This window comes from Cryptomeria japonica, chromosome 3 (assembly GCF_030272615.1).
Source record: "Cryptomeria japonica chromosome 3, Sugi_1.0, whole genome shotgun sequence".
In the NCBI taxonomy this organism is placed as follows: Eukaryota; Viridiplantae; Streptophyta; class Pinopsida; order Cupressales; family Cupressaceae; genus Cryptomeria; species Cryptomeria japonica.
Window position 1 is genome coordinate 341,547,055 of NC_081407.1, and position 26,778 is coordinate 341,573,832.

The window sequence follows — 26,778 nt, forward strand, 5'->3', positions numbered from 1 at the left end:
CTTGACGTGCCCCGATTGTTAATCAGTTAACTATACTATTTGACGTGGTTGGCAATCGGTTTAACATGTTAAATGACGTGACCGATAGTTATCGGTATAACACATGGTAATCTTAAGTGAAGTGGTGTCTATGCACCGATCAATACATGTCTTGATCGGGCATGTCAAAAGACATGACCGGTCAAGGCACGCCTTGATCGGTGGGCTTGGCCTATAAGTATGTGTCAATGAAGTGCTGTAGATGCATCAAAATAATTAATGTTATCTTCAGCAACCTGTGACATAAGAAGGAACAGAAAACATCAGCAAAAGAATATAATATATATAACTTCAGACTTGAACATAAATTTGAATATCATTTACATTTTTTAAAACCATTATTCATTATTCATGTCCTAATCATGTGTTCTTTTGTTAATACGAGGGACGAATAACTAAAATTCCCCAAAACCTTTCATTGTAAAAAGGGAACAAGCATGAAAATGTAAACACTCCCTAAAAATCTAAATCACCTTTTTAAACAAGTGGATAAGTTTAAGGAGGTGATGCATTGTTTACCCTATGTCTCTCTAAGCTTAGTTTCATCTGCTACGCTCACCATTAGTAGATTACTTTCACATTAATTCCACTAATGGTAATTTATTTCAATTCTAATTAGGACAGCAGAACAATATCAAAGTACATCAAATCATATTCTAAATAATTCATAACAGAATACTTTTACATTGTTAGTTCCCAATTTACATGTACAACAGTTACAACATCTATACTGCACTTCCCTCACTTTCAAACAATTAACAACATTTGTGCCTTAGTTTTGATGCCAAGGATCCTTCACTTGAGATCCCCTTGGCATTTCTGACCTTGTTAATAGACATGGTGCATGTATGTTGATAAAGCAATAAAAGTTCATATAGCTGTTAACTGAGGATCAGCAATGTCAATCTGATCATGCAATCCCTTTGAGGAAGAAGTATTTCCCTTTAACATCTTTAGTATCTATACATCATGAGGAGTGGATCAGTTTAACATTCACTTAAAAGTATTCTCTCAGTTCAACTAATAAAATGTCCTTTCAATTCAATTATAACTCCATGTTTGCAATTTAATACCAATTACTGTACTTATAATCAGTTTTCTTTTTATTTGATTTCCTTCCTTTAACTTGTTCAAAAGCATTAGGGATGATAACCAATTCAGTTAAATTTATTGAATTCCATGACTTAGCTCTATGGCTTGTCCATTGTCGTTCACTTGATTTCTATCATGTTTTCAAGTCAAACATAACTGACATCATTTGATACAGAAGCATTAACATTTTAAGTTGCTCTTTTCCAACTTGACAATCATCTATTGAAAATTAATCTCAACATCACTGTTTCATATTCCTTTACCAATACAAAATGTAATCATTTAATTGCAGAATAGTATATACTGTCAAACCTCAGAATTTACAGTAAAGAAATCCTCAAACAACCAGATTTGATCTGCATTAAATTATATCCTTATGGGTTGGTTTAGCTCTCTTACATTTCACAAACATGACGAAGATCAACAATATCTTTGTAGCTTTCATTATTATTCCACCTGTAGTACTAAACGATCATATTTAACAGTCTATACACTGATTAAAAACATAATTCAAGTACAATGCTAAATATGGTATCAAGTATAAATCTGAATTCGGTACAGACCTTCCATGGAGTATTACTGCATAGCCTGACCTCATCTCTCTCATTCAAGCCATCAGCAACATGTATCCAAAGGTCCTTAGAGCTATATAGGGAAGGTAGTAAATAATTGAGTCCCAAGTCAGCCTAGGACTTTATCACTTAGACACCACCCAAGGTCAATAGACTGTGACATCACCATTGGGATCCATGTAGTGTCCCCTTCCCTTGAGTAGCCTGAAGTGTCTCTTTTAGTTTATTTAATTCCCATAGGCTAATTCGTGCTTTATTAGGGTATAATTAATTAATTTAATTTTAAATAGCCCTAAGCTTCTCAGGATTGTTTATATTTAATTAATTAAATGTTGAACCTAATTTATATTAAAAAAGTGACTTTATTTTATGTCAATGAAAATTTTCTAAAGTGGGTCACTTCATGAGTGGGAATATGAAATAAAAGAAAAAGAAAATCGATTAAATTCTCTCAAGGATGGGATACAAAAGGGTTGAGAGCCAAAAAGCATTTCATTCTTGACTTGTCATTTTCTTGGAGAGTTTTGAGAGCTTGTGCTTTCGCTTCAACAAACCCTAGGACGAAAACCCTTGTATTCTTTCTTGGTTGATTGGACAAAAATCCATTTCAGCTAATTTGCACAGGATTTACAAGCACATCTATTGGATCGGGGTTCAAAGTTTTGGTTGGGCTAAATGATATATCATTTTCACAGGTTTTGGAAACTTGTTCTACAGGAAAGATTTCATTGACAAATTTGTGGGATTTGTATATAAACACAAATTTAAGAGATTTATAGGGAAGATAGTGGGACACCATTTTTTTTTGAATGTTTATTTCCTTGGTTCATTCCAGGTGCCAAAGTACTAGGAGTAACAGGTGACAAATATTGGGACGCCATACTTAGAGAGATTGCTGAAGAAAATATTTATTATACATAAAGCCAGGCATGAGAATCATATGTTGCTGGGTGCAACCCTTTGTCACAAACAGGCAACGATTTGGTATGATTTTGGATATAGATTCATGGCAGAGATTGGCAGCAATTCCCAAGGCTGGCATGAAAGTTGTTTGGGGGTCGCAGTAGGTTTTGGAGTGTGACATGGGATTTTCAGAGTTGCCTGAAGATAAGTGCTGCCCTTGTAGAGTGCACAATGGTATTGGAAGGAAATCCCAATCTTCATAAGCTGGAGGTGACTTCTCTGGTAGCTGTTATGAACTATAATCCGTCACATTGAGAGGTTAGAGACTTTTATATATTTTGGTGTTCAGAAATTCAAAACAGTGAGTCATAATTTTAGTAATCTGAATTTTGTAGCTATGATGTTTGCATGAGAAATTGTTTGTTATATTGTATCATTTAATCTGTGATTGGCAAGTGGATTTGTAATGGAAATTATGTTTTAGAAGGATTAAATGACCTACCACAAATGCTTACAATCTAAAATACTTCCAAACGGATTACATGAAACATGTTCAATGAACTGCCTGTGTCGAAACTTGTGAAAATTGCAAATTATTGGTCAAGGAATTTCGTGGGGTTTCTTGCAGTGGTATTAGAGCTGTGCATTCTTCTAGCCTGAGGGGTTAATAGGGAAAAGATCATTTTCAAATTGCTTCCAATAAGTGACCAGCACTTATACATATTAGTTTCAGTAGATTGTTGGTCTGTTTTCAAAGATGAGGACAAATCAGCAACTCATGACAAAATTTTGCAAGTTTTTCAAGAATATCAGAAGAATCTAACAACACTGTTAGAGCATCAAGAGCTGTTGAAACCTTATTATCAGTTGAAAGAAACTTGATGAGTCATCATTGAAGGAAAAGGAGAAGTTAGAACAGATCATTGAGCAGAAACCAATATAAGTTGACTCTCATGTTGTATTTGTGGCAGTAAATGATCCACCTTCAAATACACAAGCAACAAATAGGGACTCTGAGGTAGGAAACAAATTAATCACTTTATAGACAAGCACAAAAGATGTTGTGATGAACCAAAAAATGTGTGATAAATGGTTAAGGAGGGCCAAGGAAGCTACATAGCAAAATAACACCTGCAGAAAACTAAGGAAAAGGTTGCTCACATGGACCATGAAAAGCAAGTTTTTAGGCAACAAGGTTTAGAACTTCAAGGGAAAGCAATTGTGATGATAGAGTATGAAGAAAAGTCAGAATTGCATGAAGTTGAAGAAAGCCTTTGGGTTAATTCCAAATCTCCTGATCTTTAATATGATAGAATTGATGAAAACATTTATAAGACATCCACAAAAGGAGGTAAACTTTTGGATCATTCTTATGACAACTCGGGATATGAAAAGAATGCTTCAAATCAAGACATCTACGTGATGGATTTTCAGGATGATCATGCTGAGAAGTGTGCTTTTGAGAAGAGTGCCTTTAGTAGATATTGATGTTGGTTGTCAGCTTGTTGAAAATTTTAGACCAGCAACTTATGATAAGCAGTTTGGCAATATTCTTGGTACCTACTGGCAAAATGGCAGTTATAGTATTGATGGAGAATTGATATTCTATCAAAAAACTCGTACCCATAAAAAGTATGAGGAAATGGTTGTAGATCAAACGTATACAAATACTTTCACTCAAGCGTGTCTATGCGAAAGAATATGGTATTTAGGTGAAGTACACCCATGGGAGGTTCTGTTACATGGAGATTTCACCATCTCAAAGATACCACCTTTGGTTGACTTATGGCATGAAATCAAGGTATACAATGTTTTGAATTAGGCCAAGGCATATTTTCCTAATGGAGTTTGTTCTACAATGTGTCATCCTTGCATGATGTTTAAACTTTCAGTTTGAGGTTACCAAGTAGGAGACATGATCACTATGGGGAGATGAGGAATTGTGTTGAAATTTTCAGCACCTTTAGAAAGTCTCTTGATGAGGATCACATGAAAACTATAGTACAACATAAGCATGATTGGATCACTTCATTGCTTGGTATTCATGTAGGTGATCTCCAACAAAGCATGTTGGAGGAATACGATGACCTGTGGTATGTTACATTGAAGTTTATAAATCAAATTTTTGGATTTGATACTGCCATTTTAAATGTAGATCAGCCACCACATATTTATGATTGCATGCATTCAAGTAAGTTGGCAAGTGTTTTCTGGTATGGGATGGAAAAATATTCGGTTAATGATTGAAGGGGAAGAAATTTCAGATTTCTTCTATGTCATTTCAGCATATCACCTCCCTATTCTTGCTAGTAGATTTCAATATTGCAGCTGCTATCCTACTTACAGATCACTGATTTTGGAAGTTTTCGGTCTTGGACAACTGTAATTATGCTTAGATTGACATCAAAGAATCAAGAGAAAGCTTTGGTAAGTTGTTATTGAAAAGGATGATTATGGCTGCTGACATTGATCACATTTGGGAGGTAGTGCAAGAGAAACAATTTAGATGTTTGTTAACAATATTGATTTTGAGATGGAAAACGTGATGGTGATTTGATGAGCTATGCTTATCCTTTCACCTTCAGGTTATATGAGGATAAAAAGGTTTGGGATTTGGAAATTTGTATGATTGTTGGATTGCTTCACAGGATAATGCAGAATGATAGATTTGCAAGTTTCCATCGTAGAGTGGAGCAGCTGGTTAGCGGTGGAGCATTCACAAGATTCATTTGGGATCTTGGTATCGGCATATAGGTTCAGATTGCTTGGGGACAAGCACCTTTGGAAGGGAGAATTGTAACGCCCTCTTTCGCTGAGTAGCCCTTTTATCCTATTTTATTCCTGTAGGCTAATTTCAAGTACTAGGGAATAATTAATTAATTTACTTTCAAATAACCCCAAGCTTCTCGGGATTATCTATATATAATTAGTTAAAAGCTGAACCTGGGTTATTTTAATAAAGTGACTTTATTTTATGTGAATGGAAATTTTTTTAAGTGGCCCACTTTATGAGTGGGAATATGAAATAAAAGAAAAAAAATTAATTAAATTCTCTCAAGATGGGATATAAAAGGGTTGAGAACCAAAACAACATTTCATTCTTGACTTGTTATTTTATTGGAGAGCTTTGAGAGCTTGTGCTTTTGATTCAACAAACCCTAGGACGAAAACTCTTTAGTTCTTTCTTGGTTGATTGGATGAAAACCCATTTCAGTGAACCTTGGTTGGTTCACACAAAATTCACGAGTGCATCTATTAAATTGGGGTTCGAAGTTTTGGTTGTGCTAAATGATATATCATTTTCACAGGTTTTGGGAACTTGTTCTATAGGGAAGATTTCATTGATAAATTTGTGGGATTTGTATACAAATACAAATTTAAGAGATTTACAGGAAAGATAGTGGGACTACATTTTCTGAAGATTATTGCGTCTCCAATTATTGGTTGAGAGTTTACTTGGTTTATTCTAGGTGCCAAGTACTAGGAGTAACAAGTGATAAATATTGGGATGCCATACTTAGAGAGACTGCTAAAGAAAATATTTACTATACATATAGCCCGGCTTGAGAATCGTATGTTGCCGGGTGCAGCCCATTCGTGCCAATTTGGCAATGATTTGGTGTGAGTTTGGATATAGAATGCTGATTTTGTCAAGGTCACACCCCTTCCTTATGTTGGTGTGAATCATGGTGGAGATTGGCAGCAATTTCCAAGGCTGGTGTGAGAGTTGTTTGGTGGTTGTAGCAGGTTTTGGAGTGTGATGTGGGATTGTAGAGCTACCTGAAGATAAGGGCTGCCCTTGTAAAGTACATAGATTGAAGGCTGAGGTAACTTGGGGCTTTGGAGGGAAACCCCAATCTTCATATGCTCGAGACAACTTCTGCGGTAGTTGCTATGAAGTCTAATATGTCACATTGAGAGCTTAGAGACTTTTATATATATATTGGTGTCCAGAAATTCAGAACAGAGTCATAAATTTAATATTCTGAATTTTCCAGCTATGATGTTTGCATGACAAACTATTTTTTATATTGTATCATTTAATCTATGAGTGGCAAGTGGATTCGTAATGGAAATTATGTTTTAAAAGGATTAAATAACCTGCTACAGATGCTTACAATCTGAAATACTTCCAAAGGGATTATTTGCAACATGTTTGACAAAATTCTTGAAAGTCCAAACTTGTGAAAATTGTGAATTATATGTCAAGGAATTTGGTGGGGTTTCTTACAATCCAAAATCAGATGAATACAAGTACATAACCTATCACAAAACTTTATCTTGATGTTTGAGTTGTGCCCCACAGCACCTGTAATTGAGCAAATTAAACTTGCCACTAGACACTTCTATAGCAGCCATTGCTATGATAGAGACATGGCCAATTTCAATTGCAAGCCTAACTATCTCAGCCACAAACAATGGATGGCACAACCTAGAGTCTAGACATCCACAAAATAAGCCACAAAGGAAGTATCTCAATCATAACTAACCAGTACATAGATTACACTGCTTACAACAATGTCAGAAGCATCCCAACCTCAACACAATTATCAATACAATAATACAATTATCCAACAAGCAACAAGCTACCCTAGGGATTATACCCATTCTCAATATCAAGCAAACCTTTTGCCAACTATACTTCCATTTATAATACAAAGACATACATTCAAGGGAAACACAAACTACCAAACTCAAAGAGTATCCAAGACATGGGGACGGGTTTTAGGGATCGGGGGACCAAGAGCCTAAATTTGGGGACGATGACGGAGCGGTGGTGGGGGGTGGTGCTGATATAAAAATAGAGGTGAAATTGAAATCTTCAAGGAAAACTCTACAATATAACATCTTTGTGAGTGCCCCATGATAGGCCAACTAGTTTTCACGAAGTTAATGGTTTCCATATAGCAAGCAACCCAGCGGCTTCCCCGACAAAGTTGGCAAAGGTGGTGGAGTTGTGGGGGGATGTTTCCCCCAACTCCCCAAGTCTTGGAAACATCCCCTTTCAAGGGATGCAGGTTTTGTTGGGGGGGATGCATCCTTGTGGAACACTTATCACAATTAACCCATTTGTCGTATTGATTTTAGTTAGTCATAACCCCATGTCCTAAAGTTACTCGAAAATTTGGCAAGGTGCACAAAAATTTGAAAAAAATTAGTTATATTTTTCAGAAATGGAAATTTTCATTGGAGTTTCTCTAAATGACCAGCACAATGATGATGGAGCAGACTCAAAAGGTTGGACAATCATGCACTTTGTCTATGGGTATCTTGAAGTAAAATGTGTTGAGGTACTTTTTGAAGCTAATGCCAACATGTTTTGTCACCATGTTGAAGATCCTCTAGATGCATTTCTAGGAGAACTTGGAAAGATTACAATGTCAAATGAATTGCACTTATGTTAAGAATCCCGCACTTGGAAGACAAGAAGGAATCCAATATAGATAAAACTCAAAATGGATGGTTGCCTAGATAGCTTGGGAGTCAGTGATCTTGAAGCTCGCTGAGTATAGCTCAAGATGGATTATTGTCCAATAGTTCAAGAGATTTGTAATTCGAGAATTTGGGGAGGTGGTAATCCAAGAACTTAGGAATTCAACTCGGGAGCTACACCTTTACAAATGTTTGAGGCAAGTTGATGGAGTTCTACTTGGTGTATGGTCTATATTTGAAGAAAAACTTTTGAAGAATGGTATATACTATATTCTTGTTTCATTGTATTTTTAATTTGTCATGTTTTGTTTTCAGTGAAGTAAAGCTGTTAGGGGGTATTTTAGAATAATATTAAATTATAAAAGATAAGGTTTACAGTTGTAATTAAGCCACCCACCTTAGTGGCAAGTGTTTTCTTTCTAATTTCTTGTTCACTTTTTAGCTTTAAGTTAGTCATGTAATGTTTATCCATTTGGGTGGTGTTGTGACATTTTCACACATCGCCCTTTGCAAATGGGGACCCCCTCTTTTTGCTAAATAAACCAAGTCTTTTGCAGTCTGTGTCATCTCTCGACCCTAAGGAATGAGTTATAAGGTCTTGTTGGTCTGGATTTTGATCTTTGAAAGTAATGAAGTGACAAGTAGGGAATGGATTCTTAAGGAATATATAGCCTAGACAAGATACTCTCTTAATATTGTCATCAAGTCGAGAATAAGGGTTTTAATGTATTGAGAAATGCATTGTGCTTATTGCTTTATCCTTCAAACTTTGCATTTTGCTAACTATAAACTTGATTGATGCTTGTACTTCACAACATTTCCTTGTCTTTCTTCAGGTATATTACGAGTAGCAAGACATTGGATGTTGAGAGGAGGACATCGTTGAGTGGGTGATATCATCATCCAAGGAAGAGATTGCAATAATAGAACAAATAATGCACAGTCAGAGGAAGGGAATGATGGACATTTGGCTAAGTGTCAAGATAACCCGAGAACTAATATGAGGAAATGAAAAAAAACCCTTCAAGGAAGCCACCAATAAAATTTGAGCGTTTTTTTAGAACTTTCTATTTTTAGAAAGTTTTACTGTGGCCTCGATTGGCCTAATTTTGTGTTTGGGCAAACTTTCTATTTTTAGAAAGTCTATGTTTAGAAACAACTGAACATTAACTGCAAGTGGAACAGATATCCAGATTCAAGTCCAGAAGAACGAAGATGAAATGCAGAGCATAAAAAGTCAATGCAGAAGGAGGAATTTGGCGAAAAGGAAAAATCCTCCTCCAAGCCAAAACTCCACCCAAGAGTGGAAAATCTCAGTGGAGGAATTTGGCGAAAAGGAAAAATCCTCCTCCAAACCAAAACTCCACCCAAGAGAGGAAATTCTCAGCAAAGAAGGAATTTGGCGAAAAGGAAAAAATCCTCCTCCAAGCCAAAACTCCATCCTAGAGTGGGAATTCTTAGTGAAGGAGGAATTTTGGCGAAAATTGAAAATCCTCCTCCAGCCCAAAACTCCACCCAAGAGTGGAAAATCCACTTTGAGGAAGAATTTTCCGCGAAGACAAAAATCCTTCTCTACCACTCCAAAGTCACCCAAGTCTTGGAAGTTAAAAAAAGAAATTTGAAGAAGTGTTGGAAATTCCTTCCTTCAAGACAAAATTCTTGGAAACAATGAAAAATTGAAGGACAAAATTCTTGGAAACAATGAAAAATTGGCTAGGTGTTGGAAATTCCTTCCTTCAAGACATAATTCTTGGAAACAACGGAAAATTGGCCTCCTTCAAGATAGAATTCTTGGAAAGTGAAAAAATGGTTTAGTATTAGAGAATTCCTCCTTCAAGTTCAGAACGCGCCCAAGCATTCCTCAGGTCATGGAAATTTGAAATTTTTACTAAGGTGTGAAAAATCCTTTAGGACCTCCCAAATGCGCCCAACTTCATGATGGCAAGGAAGGATGAAATTTCACCAAGGAAAATTCCTTCCCCAGGCTCCAAATGCACCTATCTCTAGGAAGGGAAGAAATGATAAATTTTGCTAAGTGTTGACAAATTCCTCGTTTAGGATTGATATGCGCTCAAGGACTCCTCAGAAATGGAAACTCAAAAAATTTGACCAAGTATGGAGAAATTCCTTCTCCAAGCTCCAAATGCGCCCATCTCCAAAATGTCAGAAAATGATTAAACATCAAGGATTCATCTATCCAATCCAAAGGCAACATCAGGACATCGAGAGGCATGAAAGTCCAAGATGAGCAGGTCCAATTTATGACATATGAGTTCAAGAAGAAATCTAATCTCAAGAAGTTCATGGAGGAAGAATTCTAGTTCTAAATGTCGAGGAGGACATTCACACTCCAAACATTTAGGCTTCAAGGCCAAGGTTCACTTCAAAGATCAAAGTTCAAGTGCAAATGTAGAGGCAAAAATTTCCTCCAGAAATCCAAAATCAAAGGTCAAAAAGTTCAAGTGTGAAAGATTTCAAGAATGACAGAATCTTTAATAGGAAAGTCCAATCCATTCCAAGAAGGTGAATATGTCCCCACTTTGAAATATAATTTAATAATAAATAATGATAATAAAATTAAAATACAAAAGAATAAACATAAAAATTAAATTAAATTAAATTATCAATACACTTATTTCTATCAGCAATATATTATTAAATAATGAATAACCATTTATCTTTATAATAATAAATTATTAAATAAAATATTAATTTACAATCAATATTTATTATTATTAAATAATATTGAATAAACACATATTGGCAGACCAAATCTGACGCATGTCAGATTTGTCTACCTTTTCATACATGTATAAAAGAATCAAGGGAAGCTACGTAGCAAAGAGGGAAGAGACAAAGGAAGCTGCGTAGCAAAGAAAGGAGATTAAAATAGGATGCCAACTAATCATCGATTAGTTATCTAAAGGGACGCAATGAAGGGTTGCCATTCTTCTACCCATACAATATTAAAGAGGCATGGAATAGGGTGATGATTTTTACTTCGGAATCGAATTGGACCATACAGTGGAACAACGGCCTTGGCACATAACAGTTGACAAGGAGCGATGTGACAAGAGGAGAAAGCAATTCCTATAATATAGACGAACTTCAACAAAGGTTGGCAACCTGAAATTATTAAGGCAGTAATAGAAGACGGGGTTAATTAGCCTGTAGCAGCGATCATCATTTATGATTGTCTGAAAAGAGATTAGTTAACAAGGGATAGACAGAAGGTCGATAAGGACAGGAGGATTAGAAAACTTATTTTAATCATAACCATTTCTAAAAAGTATTGGCCACTTGGCATTTATAGGCTGCAAGGATAAACTTCAGATTAAAGACAATACCAGTGATTGCAGGCAATTGAGGGAGCAAATCAGAAACAGCATTGATTATCAGGTTGCAAGTGTACAAATCAGAATCTGAGACAGCAACACATAATTCTTAGCAATATTACCTTATTGCATAATTAAACTATCACATCAGATATAACAAATACATTACGGCCAGCCATACAATATAATTGTACACTTATATTGTTTATGTCAGACCTGTATTATTGACTATCACTATCAATAATAGGAGTATTACATTCATAACAGATTTCATATCTCCGTAGCAGACGTCGTTCATTCTTTAATCATATTAGCACCTATATCATATCACATACATACTTTGCTGAATAAAATCTGAAACAATAGTAGAGATTTGGGCATATCTTCTCTAGTTGGATTTAAGCATAAGTACAGATTAAAGTAAAGGGGAGGATATCAAGGGACATGGACACCCGAGTTGCAGATTACTATAATAATTATAATTCCTTGGATTCATATAGGACTACAATATATCAGAACAGATCAAATACTTCTTACAAATCAAAAGGGATGAAATATAATTCAGATTTATACCAGAATATATGAAAGGTGTTAATGTTGTGAAGAGAAGAATATAGGATACAATGCTATAGAGCCAAAGGGTTGGAAAAGACATAGCCACACTTATGATTAGATTTTGGAGAGAGATATTACCATATTTATAATCGGCACAAGCTAGGGGAATCTATAAAGATAAGTCCTATCCTCTAAACTATCATTAAAATATAGGTCAATATTATAATGAAATTTATTCCTTTATGATAAAATTATGTTTATTAATATATTACAATTCTTATTTCAGTTTAAAATTGATTTCCCAAGGCTGAATTATGGTAAATCCTGAATGGGGACATTACATCCAAGTACAGGGAAAGGAAGCCTTTGAGAAGTCAAAATGAAGAAATAAGACGGCTAAGGAGGATACTCAAAGAAATTCGGATGGAAATCCTCTCCTAAATGGAGGAATTTTTTGCACAAGAAATGGGAGATAAGGAAATGACCATAGATAATTTGAAGAGCAAGGTCAAGGAATACGTTTTCAAGGACATGACTTCTTTCTTGAGGAGTCACTTGGATGACATTTCCATATTCATCAATTTCATGAACAAGATTCAGGAGCTCAAGCCAGCATGGGAGAAGACTCTCAGTTAGTGTGAAAAAGGATACCACAGTCATGGAATACAAGCATGAGAATACTCCAAGTGTCTCTGAAGATGAACTTGAGATAGTGATGTCTAGGTTCATTAAATTTGCCAAAAAAGAGAGAGATAAGGGACACTTACTTTTAGATAATGAGTTGTTTGATGCTCAGTTCACACTCAGTTATTGGTTCTTCACTCTAGTTCTTTTTTGCATAAAAAGTGGTCATTTACTTTGAAACCCATTAGGGTTCTATCTTGTAATCTCGACCGTTGATTGCAAATCAATCTTGCCCTGTTTGTTTGTGGAAGGATCTCTATAAAAGGCCCATGCCTTCTCATTTGTAAATCAGAATTAGATAGCTCATTAAAAATAGAGAGCTCTTGCTCTTTGGAGTAGAAAGAGCAGGAGAAGGAGAAGACATTATTGTAAAACTCAAAGAAATAAAATTTGATTTCATTGAAGATAAGGTGGATTCATGTTTATTTCAGCTTGTTGCATGGTGTTCCTTCGATTTCTCAAGTTGTTAGAAGTGCATTGATGTTAATGGAGAATGTGATAATGTTTGATGAATTTCAATGGTTCATACTTTTTGCACTTAGATAATTTCTATTTGTAGTGTAAAGTTAGCTTGAACCTTTTTTATATGGATGCTTAACTTCTATCATGGAATGTGCATTGTTCGTTATGATGGTGTTCATTGTGATATGAAAATTATTTGCATAATCCCTAGAATATTGCACCAATTCTCGTGAAGTTGTTGTTGAGCATGGCAAAGCAGGACTTGGTTATTGGGAATTCATCCATTGGAGCATGATCTATTACCCTCATTGTCCCTAGGAGTAGATTAGAACTTCTTAACCTTTTCCCTTTTGTCCCTTTTTTTAATTCTAGTTAAGTTCGTCTAAGGAAGAAGCATCACAATCCTGCAATATCCGATGATGAAGTTCCAGCCATAACATCAAGAGAAGTGAAGAACAACAAAAGCATAAGTCCCCTGTTGATTTTACCACAGGTATTGATTCTTTCTTTTATTGCTGCATATGGGTGCCCATCTACATAGTGTCCATTAATTGATTGTATGTGTTTATCACTTCAATTATATAGGTTGGTGGTGTCCCTTCACTAAGGGTCACCACTCTTGGCCAATAATTATATTATGTTATTATATAATATAAATATATTATTATATTATAATAACATAATATAATCTCAATAATAATATAAGATAATTATATTATATTATATTATATAATCTCAATAATAATAATAATATTGATATAATTAATTATCACATATTATCCCAATAAAAGATAATAATTATATTATCAATGCCTATCAATATAATTATTATATCACAATAATTATCACAACCTTTATGTTATCTATGTTAGCCTGTAGGAATCTGATCAACACTCCATCTTAGCCGATTAGGCGGATTAGGCCACTTACACATTTGTCTTCGTTGGGTTCGAAGTGATAACCAACGCTGCCAGTCTTCAACACTCCTTCTCAACTAGGGAGGATACTTCCAGCTGCACAAAACATATCAGCTCATAGTGATGTTAACCACAATGGCTACATCCATATGTGGAAAGGAAAGATATCACCTCACTGTGATATCAACCATCATGACTCATCCATAGACATCACCTCATGTGATATCAACCATTATGGCATATACATAGATATCACTTCCCGTGACATCCACCATTATGGTTTATCCATAGATATCACCTCACGTGATATCAACCATTATGACATATCCATAGATATCACTTCTCGTGACATCCACCATTATGGTTTATCCCATAGATGAACTACTCGCCACTCGACAAAACTTGCCAAGGCCTGAAAAAAAAAACTCAGGAAAAACTCGAAAAAACTCGGCAACTTAAAAACACGCTTAAGTTTAATTAAAAATGCATTTATTTTGCAAAATTAAATGAGAAGATGCATCCAATGAGTCAATAAATGAGAACACAAAAGAAACAAGCTGATTCTAGATATATTTAAATGCAAAGTGTCTACAAAATCGCATCCTCATGAGGAATGCTGATGGTTGGAAGCCTGGAAGCAAAATAGTAAATAGTTTTTGTAAAACCAAAAGTAAATACATCATTAAAATTACAACTTCCTCTTCCCAGCTCTAGCAAAAACTAGGGGAGAGATAGAACTAGAGGGTCTAGTCCTAGAAGTCTGCAGTGGGTGTGACTGTGCCTCCTTGCTCGATATGGTTGGCTCGCCCTCCATCCTAGATGAAGCTATGTCTCCACCTACTTCTAGCACTGGCAATGACTCCTCTTCCTCATCCTCTTCCTCCTCAATGTCATCCAGCATGAAACCAAAACCAGCACCCTCTTCCATAGCCTGCCTCTCCAAATCAGTGATGTCATCCTCAAAAAACAATGGAGGTTGCTCCTGTGATGTCCAATCACTGTAAGGATCTATATCACCCAAGTCAATTGGACCACCTTCTACTTCATCTACCTTCCTTACGCGCAATCGAAGATTATATTGGACGAAGACAAGGTCATTTCTTCTTCGTGTGGATTGCTTCAAACAAGCTCCAATTGCGCTCACAATTGGATGAACTACAAGGCTGACATAAGATTTTGTGGGCAAATGTTTTGAGATGTGGGGTATTTCCACCCCAACTTTGCACCAAGCATCTACAAATTAAAATTAGGTTGAGAGTAGCAACCCTCGCCGGGGTTTGAGGGTGAGAAAGAGAGGGGTAGAGAGATAGGTCTAGATCTTGGGGGAGAGAGGAGAGAGTGAGATGGAGTGTGGTAGAGAGGGGGATAGAGGAAGAGTGATAGGGAGATAGATAGGTCTAAAATTCAGGGTAGATAAAGTGAGTGAGATAGAGAGAGCGAGAGAATGTTGATAGGAGCATACTGATTACTGAAATTTGACTATCTGAAAAATTAAAAGATCCTCTAAAACCTAGAATTTGCATTATAACTCCTAGAGATATGAAACCACTCTCAAACATCCTGCCAATATATACATGAAATATAACTTAAAGTATAAGAAGACATATTGAAATGCCACTTATACTTAAATGTTATATTTCATGTCTATATTCTGATGAAGAGAATGAAATTGACCTAAAAAAACAAAAATAGATAATTTTTTGACGTGTTTTGGCCTCTTTTTTTAGTGTACCCAAGTTTTTTATAGAAACTCACTAAGTTTTTTGCAAAAACTCGGGCAAGTTTTTTGGCGAGTATAAGTCAGAAAAACTCGATGAGTTTGTCAACTATGGTTTATCCATAGATATCACCTCACGTGATATCAACCATTATTGTGAGATCCTTACCTCACAATGATGGTGAGATGTACAAGTGTTCATCATTGTGAGATCGTCACACCTCACAATGATATTCACCATGGCTTATCCAGAGGGTAAACACACAAGTACAAGAAAAATCATCACGAAGTCTCTTACGTGATGTTGTCATGGCATTCCACACATGACATCCTCCATGAACCATATCAGAGGGTGGAGATAAGGGCTTTCACCTCAAGTCTTTCTCAAAGAGAAATGCATCAATAAGAGTTTACACATTAAACATCTTTTCTCAAATATAAGAATACATTAGTATGAAATATAACCAAATCAATGATGTTGAGACTCAATCTCAGCTAGGGCTTCATTCTCCACCAAACCAAGCTTATCTCACAAACCTTATCCTGGAAAAGGGCTTGGTGAGAATGTCTTCCGTCCGCTCATCAATACTAATAATATATCTCAACTGAATAGCATTCCTTTCAAACCATGTCTCCAAAATAGTGATACTTGATCTCCACATACTTTGATCTATTATGAAATACGAGGTTGGAGTCTACATCACTCTTGGTGTATTCCAAGCTCACCAAGTATCCATCTATTCAGGAATATCCTGACCTAGGTGTTAGCATAAAGACCTTTCAGCCTACACACATGGACCTCTATCCCATGAATCATAGCCCTCTGACTGCAACAGTTTCTTGATCACTAGAGAAACCAACTCGACATGGTCTACTCCCTCAACCAACATGACCAAGATCCTTAGAAATCAACTGGAACAGATCCTCTAGTGGCTCCCTCTAAAGCTGAAATGTCAGGCTTCCTTTGAGTGTTGATTCTTCCACTTCGAAAAAAACGTCTCCAACCACCAACTCAATCACATGGCAGCAAGCATCAAGTTGCAATCTCTTATGCTTCTTGGTCCGTTCTGAAAGCATCACAAAGAGATTACTAATAGTTTATAGATCTAAACTATCTCAAAGAGAAATACCAATGTTAGAAGCATGCGTGAATCACTATTCCAATATAATTGCATGAATTAATAGCCACACAGAAAATTCATGAATACTAATCAAACGTGGAATACTTATTTGTTGTTTGATGGATCTCAAAACATTAGTCCACTCTCACTACGATAGGGATATGATAGGAGCGATCAGGCCAAGCTTTCAGTTATGGCCGACAAGCGCATCACTATCAAAATTAGAGTCATCCACAGTCCATCCCCTAGTTTGACACCTTACAATATCCAAACTCTCCGTTTACTTCAATTCCTCCAAGAATCATATTGACCACACGGATGATGCACAAATACAAATCACCATTGTAATAAATCAAACAGAGTCAAAATCAAATCTCCGTCTCTGTTAACAGACAAAAATCCATAGTTCAAAGCTTTGAGCCTTTGAAGTAATCTGCAGACGCAGATGTAACATCGGTTGCAAACTCAACAAAGTTGATTCTCTCATCGTTGTTGCTGTCGACCTCCGTTATCATCACCCTTAGTTCCCTAAGTGAGAGTGCGTGGCCGAGCTTGGCCATGAAGTGAGCCAACTTTTGGTCACCGTTTTAAAATGATCTTCAATGTGCAATTTGTCTATCCAAAGGGTTAGAATATTTGCACTGTATCTTCAAACCTACACCCTTATGATATATATATCATGCTTAGAATATATGACTCAAATTCATCAATTCCTAGATGAATAACTCTGGACATATCCTCTTCATCTTGCCTTGCATCTCTTGCCACCAAAGCGGTATAGCGAGCGGTCTCGGGCATTCTCATTCGCCAGTAAAATGTGAAACCCATGGGAACAACTCCCATAATTAAGATTATTCTCCACACCGCATCCTTTTTGCTTGAATGATGGCTTATCACCTCCTGCTGATCTCATGATTGCCGACACAATTAGAGCCACTGTACTCGCCACTAGAATTCCAAGCCCTTTGCATCCTAGATACCGCAGCGATGAAAGCTCCTCTGGTCTTGGTATTTGCGTATTCGGCCATGATTGTTGCAGACAAGGGATAATCCCCATCGATGCCGAAGCCAAGCCAAAACCTTGTATGTTCCCGACTTAGCAATTCTCCAATCAGCACTAGGACCAAAAATCGCTAGTATTATATGTGCACCACAATGGCAGTAGTGGATTGATGAAATATTATAATGCCTGCATTTAGAGTCGCTAGGCATTAGAGACCATATCTCAGACCAAACCAACCTTGTATGAAAACAATCAGACACTGCTCAATTCAAGGATGAATGTTTCCTCATTCACAACTGCGCTGCCTCGGATATAGCTTGATTCACATCAGTAAGTTCCAGTTTGAAGAATCCCCCTCGAAGGTATGCTCAACCAGAAGATTGTTGAAATCCGTCTGATTTCTCCAAAATGCTTTTGCAGATCACACGAATATATTTCTGAAGGCTTTTGTTCCGATCTTTATATTCTCAATGGCAATATATAACTTTATCCCAAGGAGAACAAATATTTGATGCGATAGACATATATTTTCTTCCTTCTGTCAAAACTTATAATAGTGCCAAAGGATAAATCAACCCCACACAACTATCAATTCGCCAGCCTTAGTATTTTTCCATCAAACTTTAGCAAGCCACGATTTTAAGTAATGTTTGGTTAATCTACAAAGCCTTTATAAAATCAATTTTTTTTTTGTTATTGGTCAATCCAGAAAGCTGCTCGGGGGAGCATGATCAACTGGAGATTGTACCGGTTAGTATGATTAACTTGAAGGTACAGGAAACAAACCTGCTCTGATACCATGTTGATTTTACCACAGGTATTGATTCTTTCTTTTATTGCTGCATATGGGTGCCCATCTACATACAATCCATTAAGTGATTGTATGTGTTTATCACTTCAATTATATATATTGGTGGTGTCCCTTCACTAAGGGTCACCACTCTTGGCCCAATAATTATATTATGTTATTATATAATATAAATTATTATTATATTATTATATTATAATAATATAATATAATCTCAATAATAATATAAGATAATTATATTATATTATCTCAATAATAATAATAATCTCAATAATAATAATAATAATAATATTGATATAATTAATTATCACAAATATTATCCCAATAAAATATAATAATTATATTATCAATGCCTATCAATATAATTATTATATCACAATAATTATCACAACCTTTATGTTATCTATGTCGGCCTGTAGGAATCTGATCAACACTCCATCTTAGCCAATTAGGCCACTTACACATTTGTCTTCCTCAGGCTGGAAGTGATAACTGACGCTGCCAATCTTCAACATCCCCCTTGGATTACCAACATACATCAGCCAAAACGAGCTATATCCATCATAAACTCGCAAGTTTGCGTAAGAACCTTGAAATCACTTTTATGAACTTTTGCAATCTTAGCATAAAAGGTGATTTTGCTCAAGAGAGGATAAAGTGTCTGGCATTTTTATTTTGTGTTGGTGTGGTCATAAAACACCCATCGACAGGGGGTTTCATTCTCCAATCTCTTTATAAGGAGATGAACATCTTTGTAATAATAATAGTTATTTAATAAAATATAAAATATTGTGCTCTATTAATTTTTGCAAAAGGCACATTGTTTTGCAAGCGAAAAATCATCTATGCCTATGCCATCCATGGTTGGTAGTGATAGTAGTGATATTGCTACAAGAGTAAAGAGGAAGATTAGTGGTGGCGAGATCATAAACTATGCACTAACCTCCTAAACAAAGAATATTCTAAGGTCAATTTGCTAATTGAGGATATGAGGCAAACTTGGATCAAGATGGGTTTTTCTATTGTGATGGATGGGTGGACTGATATAGACATATGCCGCTGATCAATATAATAGTCACATGCCTAGCTAGCTCTTATTATCTTAGAGTCGTGGATTGTTCAGGGAAGCGAAAAATTGTAGACTTCCAAGTTAGCATTTCAAGAGAGGCCATAGAAATTGGCTAGTATGATGGTGGAGGGTGCTTGTAAGCACATCTTTTGGATCCCATGATGGGTTCACACATTGAACAATGCATTGAATGACATAGTGAAAATAGATTGGGTGAAGCAATTGGTGGTAGAAGCTAGAGATATTCAAATGTTCACTTGCAACCACCACACCTTTCTCTCTTCAAGACGATTTCAAAGAAGGAATTCCTTAAACCTATTGAGACAAGATATGCTAGTTACTTCATTTTGTTAGAGAGAATGCTTGAGGTGCATGACCCTCTACAATTGGTGGTGACTTCAGAGTGGATTAGATTGCCTAATTCAACCTCGACTAAAGAGAAAAAAAACATCAAACGAAGGATCCTTGATGATGATTGGTGGTCCACCGTGAGGTAAGACATTGCTGATTTTGCTATTAAATTGCCGATTTTCATATTAAATTTATGATTTTAATAGTTTAATTTTATTGTTCAATGGTTCAACTTCTTTTTGTTTGTATTTTGTAGATATGTTTGCTCTTTTATCTCACCTATTGCAGATGTCATTAGATATGTTGATGTGAACTCTCCAAGTATTGGAGAGATATATGAGACATTTGATAACATGCTTGAAAGGATTAAGCAAACAATTTTGGCTAAGGATCCTATTTTAGAATTATATGTTTAACATATTAAGCTCATTGTGATGTGGAGGAGGTTTTACAATGAACATTCCACTTCTTATGGAAGCCTCTGTGCTCTAAATCCCAAATGGTATGCATCAAAGGCTGGAAGGTTGCCTCCTTTTGATGATGAAGAGGTGACAAAAAAGGCTAATGAAGGCCTTTCAAAAGATGTATTCAATTAAAAATCTACAATACTTCGCACATAATGGCATGCTTTCACAAATCTTCATTGTCCAGCATTCGTTAAACCTAAGGCAAAGATAGATAGAGCTACATTAGCTCAAACTGACCCTATTGGATGGTGGACATGGCACAAGAAGGATGCACCATAGTTGAAGATGCTTGCCATTCACTCCCTTTCACAAGTTGTTAGTTTCTCTACTGCATAAAGGAATTGGGCCACATATGGCTTTATCCACACCATTAGGAGGAAGGTTTACCTCTAGATGAGCAAAGAAGCTAGTGGTCGTGCATAGTGCTCTTTGACTTCAAGGTTGTCAGACTCCAAAGTATTGATAGACTCTAGCTTTATAGTGGGATGTTGATCTTGAAGATACCGCCCATGTTGATGAGGAGGCACCAAAGGGATCAGTTGGGATTTCATTGGTTGAGGTGTACCCTCACATTTGCAGTGACTTAGAGGCGGACTCCAATTTTGATATAGTTATGAGAGATGCAAATTTGGGGCAGCAGTTTTTTTTTTTGAATTTTCATATTGTGATTGAAAGTGAAGCCTTGGGGCATTTTGTTGTAATTTGTATACTATTTTTTAATATCACATGCATATTGACAATGAATTATGAAAGCAATTTGAATTAAGTTTTGACATTGTCACATTTGCTAATTTGTTTGACTTTGACTGTCATGTGAACTCTCAATTTAACACAAATATTATGTATTAAGGTTCTATAATGTATAAATGAATGCTTTATCAATGTTATCATTTGAAAATTTAAAAATTTCCCTATATTTTATATTGCTGTCCCCTTTGCCATCACCAACAAACGGCCTGAAAAATTGGGGACCCTGAAATCTGTTCCCCACTCTCCTGCCATCCCTGTCTCAGAAACTTGGGGCAACATAGGAAAAACCTCTATATTGAGGTAAAAATCCAATCTGCTTGTATGGTGAATTAATTCTGTAGAATCTATTAAGAAAATAATTTGTATTACAATGCTTCAAACCTCAAATATGGCTTGGCATGATTTTCTACGATCTTCACTATGCATCCAATTCAAACACTCAAGAGGATCTGTTTGTAGGTAGGGGTAGGTAGGGAGCCCTACTTCATAATTTTCTTTCATTGTAGCTCCTGCCAATATATTTTTCCTACAACATTTGGGCCTTTTGGCGTTTCCAATCTTGGCCCTACATTCAAGTGAGTCTTTGATTCTAACTACAGATTAAAAGAGCCCACTGATGCATGATGTCACAGGAGCAAAAATTATTTTCTACCCCAATAAACATTATATGAGTTAAACATTGAAACCCTGCTTAGTTTTATTTTGTTCCATCAAGTCCCACAAATTGATTGTTGAGTGTCTGATCCATAATTAAAGCCGAATGATTGATGTTTTCTTGGTCAGCATGTCTCAGGAAGTCTTTACTGGATAAAGTAATTGAAAACCGCTATGTCAAACTTTATATGTACTAGAGGCTAGACATCATTGAGTTAATGTTGAGCTCTGAATAATAGCTGTTCCAAATGATGAATCCTCTGATATTGAAATGTAACTGTTTAACATTCTGATGAAGGAAAGGATGGTGATGGTGAAAAGAGGCACAGATGATGATTTTCTTTTCCTAGGAGTCTGTATTGGTTGACTGTTGTAACTTTTCTAGAAGATATTCTTAATGTTGCCAAATTTTAGAATTGCGAAACATATTGTAGGCTGAAGTTAACATCAACACATAGATTGGTTTTCATTTTTGATATATTAGCATATGTTTTCTTATTCACAGAATGTCAAAGCTGTTTTTGATGAGGCAATCAGTGCTGTCATGCAACCCCCAGGAAGCCGAAATAACACTAGGAAGAAGAGAAAGGCCAACAATGCCTGTTCCATTTGGTGAGTTCAATGCTTGTCTAACTGGCTTGCATTTCCATGCAACTGTGCAATTTGTTTGAGAATGTCACTTTCAACTGAATTAGAGTGATTTTGAAAGGTTGAATTTTGTGAAATATCTCATTTGAGCAGGCCCCTCCTTTTTGTATTATATTGATAATAGCTTGACTGACATTGGATAACATGTTCGTGAGTCATTCTAATTATGATAATATCAGAAGCAGTCAGAATATAATATTTTTTCTAATGCTATATGATACTTTTAAAATATTGGACCATCCAGTTGGGATTTAAACTATTAGCACTAACGAACAGTATACTTTAAGATTGATACTTGGGAAGAAATTTGGCAACTGATTTTCTTGTATATTTTTATTGTTTACTTTGAAAGTACAAATTAACATGCTTTGACCTACAATAATAGAAATACGGATCACATTGATCAGAACTGTCTACAACTGTCAGATGAGAAAATGAGAATGTTTTTCCCTAGTTCGTTGTTGGGGGGAGAATGATATGTGTGTAGGTGCCAATTCAAAAAAATTGAGCAGCATGTATGTCAGTTTGGCGTCTTTCATGGAGAATATAATGACATCAACGATATACCTTTTTGAGTTCAACTTTACAATTTCTCAAATATATTATTATTTCTCTTGGATTAATGAGAGAGATTTGTCAAATGGAAAATATTGAGTTGAAGTCTGGATGCCTACTCTACCCTGTTACAGAAAGGGATACTCATTGAGCAAATTTTTTTCTTATATCAAGCTTCAACCTATATCACTTATAATCCCTGGAATCTAGTATCGTGCTTACACATTTATACGTTAAACTTCAGTTCTGTATTGGGCAATGCAAATCAATATTTAGTACTACTAATCGACATAATAATAATTTTAGCAGTTGTGCTTTCTGTTGATAAATACGAACTGTTTAAATGAATAATCTCAAAATGGCCGCACCTTGTCATTTTCTTCTATAAAGAGGCCAACTAAATAAAGTTAATGCACAAGAACCTTTAAGAATATAACCATCTTTCAATACTTTTTTTAAAGGCCATTTTGTGTTTCCAAGAGAATTTAACCTTGTAACTTGTGTCGCTGTCCTAAAAATGTTGAAGGCTGCATTTCATTTATTCTCTTCTAATACAATGAGTCATTTTGTAATGAGTGATATTCTCACATTGATAAGGAATTCAAGTTCATGGTTTCTCTTTTAGTAAGAAAATAATGGTCCACATTTTCACATCTAGGAGGAACGCAACTTCTTTCAATGACTTCTAATCTCCTGAAGAAACTTTTCTAATCCGTTGGCTTGATGATTTTTGGTGGCATGCCATCGGCAAAACACAAGATATGAAACCATGTCAACTTCCTTCCTGTGTTATGTAGTTTATGAATGGATAAATAAACAAAGACCTAACCTGAAGTGGGAGATTTTGAAGTTGTGAAGAAGCACAACAAAATCACCTTGAGCTTGTAATTTATCTTAGAAATTTCAATAGCATAGCAGAGATTACAGTGTAGGAGCATGAATGAATAAAAAATTGTCACCATCAAGGAGCATGAGTGAATGAAAAAGTGTCTTCCTCATCACTGGGAGCATGGGTGAATGAAAAATTTTCTTCATCACCACTAGGAGCATGGGTGAATGAAAAATCGTCTTCCTTGCCACTATGAGCATGGATGAATAAAATATTCTCTCCCTCACGATTAGGAGCATGGGCCAATGAAACATTGCCTTCTTCGGCACTGGGAGCGTGGGTGAAATCGTCTTCGTCGCCACTAAGAAATTAAGGGTCTACCCCAGTCAAACACCGTGATTGGGCCATTGAATTAATAGAAGGAAGCATTGTTCATCCCAACAAAAGTCCCTATTTATCCCCGATGATTATATTTAACAAAAATAATGAGCCATGGAGAATGTGCCCACATGACAAGGAACTCAGCAAGATCACTTGTAAAGATTGTTAGACACACAGATATACTGGGAGGTGTGAATCAACATATGGCAATTACAACTTCAAATCCAATATAACATCAAATTCATTACCGCATCTCACATTGTCATTAAAGCAGCTAAACAATCACACATCAACACATGAGAACACCAGACATACATGGAAACTCAGAAGGCACAAACCACAGTGAGAATGGTGCTTGCATCTAATGCTCAAATCCAGCCTCACAAAGATAATAAAGAACTTTCAATATTTTGTAGGCACCAACCCAAATGAATTACAACCCAAGATGGGGACACCAATCCCCAATCAGATTTGTAGGCACCAACCTACAGGAGACACCAATTCCCTAATCCAAAGAACTGAGCACCAACTCGGATAATGAGGCACCAACCTCACAAAACAGATAAGAGATACAAAAGATATATTTGTGGACCTTGACTCCTCAAACTCCAACATCTGCCTGATTTGATTTGCATCAGAACACTTTCTCAGTGTGTGTAAGATTTGCAATTTGATTCTCAGTGTGTGTAGGATTTGCAATTTGATTCAGTGCAAGACAGTTAATTTTTTTCTTCCAGAGACTAACATTTTAGTCTTCACTTTTGCTATTCTTGCACTCTAAATTTTAAACTTTCATCCTTGTTAGCCAGTAAGAATATGATGATCGAAAATATTACAAATTTTGTGTTTAGATTTCATATCATATCAAGTGATGTCCAAAAGGTTTCTTACAATTTGAACAACAGTAATTCTTGTAAGCACTTTATTCATGTTCCAATCTTGCAGGGGTGTTCTATGCGGCAGGAAAGTTCCAGGTGTTGAATAAGATGAAATCTTCTATCTGTTTCTGTAAAGATGATTCATGTTGTGCGAGAAATTAAGCTGTACTTTGGCAGTCAAATGTTTCTTATGGCGTCGATGTTAATAGCATTCATCAGTAGTTTGCTTAGGCTCTTTTATGAAGGAAATTTTATGAGGTTGTGTAAATGGAAAAAGCTTGGTAATGTGTTGTAGAACCAGAGCTAAGCAGTTTTAGACGGCTGAAAACAAGTCTGAAATTTGAATCGAATGCATTACTCATTTAATACTGTTGACTATTTGGGACATCTCAGGTCCGTTACCATAGTAATAGCAGATTTTTTCCATCGGTTCTGTTTATTTCGATTCCATTGAAACGATCTTGAACTTCATTTCTGGCAAACTACGTTTGAATACAAAAAAAAAGGGGCACCAAAAGCAAAATGTGTTTTCATGAACAGATAAGTATTTTAATTCATTTTGGGAAAGCAACGTGTTAATTTATGAGCTATTATCATGACAAATCAAAGGATATACCATTGTTAGAATGCTACCTTTGGCCTCGTGAATATTAAAAACCTTTTGTTCTTAATAAAAAGCAGGTTTTGCTAATGCACTTTCAACATTCTGTGCTAGATAGAACATTTAAAAGGAGTTTCTGCTCTATACATTTATTTACGAATAAGTATTAGATGTTTGACCATAATTACCAACAGACGTGGGTTATGGTATGTCTGAGACTCTGATGTTCCTTTTTAAGAATAGAGTAGGGTATACGAATAAGGGTACGGTTGTATTACATACATATATAATTCGACAAAATGTGGCACCGACTGACCTGACGAGTACTCATCCCAATAGTTAAGGTTGTGACTACGTTTATAATCTAATCGGACATGCTTTTAAAGCTATTACAGATCCCTTCTTAATTGTAAAAATTGGTCTTTTAACTGGTTCAAGTGTTCTCAGTCAGATGAGTGGTTATTTCGATGATGATTGCAACTCTAATCTTCTCATATAGCATGTAAAAATTTCAGTAAAATTATATCATCAGACTAAATCAATCATTCATGTCAATCTTTCCTCTGTAATTCATAAACATGGTGGTTTAAAAAAAAATTAGTTACTTGGGGGTTGAGATGCTATTCCAGACCTTCTGCGTCCAATTGTAACGGCGAGGCTCGTTGGCTGGATCATCTTGTCATGGAATTAGCCTCTAGCCTTTGGTACTCCACATCTTCATGAAGCCCTGAATCGTCTGTAGCAAAAAATTCTGTACTAAATCAACTTGATTACACTGATCGCCGTGCAACACACTTGGTTTTGATGATATAATGATTTTTGCCAGACTAAAATGTGAAACGGGTATAAGCAACTCACATTCAGTATCCCTTTGGACTGTCATGTTGAATGCTAATTGAGAGACCTCAGTTTGATCTTACGGCTCAATATTTCTTTGTCTTGGCATGATTTATA

The 26,778-nt window shown here is 35.9% G+C and overlaps 1 protein-coding gene and 1 long non-coding RNA gene across 3 annotated transcripts in view; one reads left to right on the top strand and one right to left on the bottom strand.

Annotated features, from left to right (window-relative positions):
• The window catches only part of LOC131029383 (rac-like GTP-binding protein RAC1), a 53,430-nt gene extending 27,768 nt beyond the window's left edge, over window positions 1-25,662 (top strand). Inside the window, exons 7-8 of the mRNA XM_057959849.2 lie at window positions 22,438-22,544; window positions 25,291-25,662. Coding sequence (XP_057815832.1) covers window positions 22,438-22,544; window positions 25,291-25,330 — 147 coding nt within the window. The 3' untranslated portion in view covers window positions 25,331-25,662. The remainder of the gene's footprint in view (window positions 1-22,437; window positions 22,545-25,290) is intronic.
• Window positions 680-26,778, bottom strand: LOC131029384 (uncharacterized). Of its 2 annotated transcripts, XR_009102769.1 has the most exons (3): window positions 26,683-26,778; window positions 26,456-26,560; window positions 680-999 (listed from the first exon to the last, which is right to left on the bottom strand). It is a non-coding gene; the product is annotated as an uncharacterized LOC131029384 (long non-coding RNA). The 2 variants fall into 2 exon arrangements; XR_009102768.1 differs by lacking the exon at window positions 26,683-26,778 and having other exon boundaries at window positions 26,456-26,672.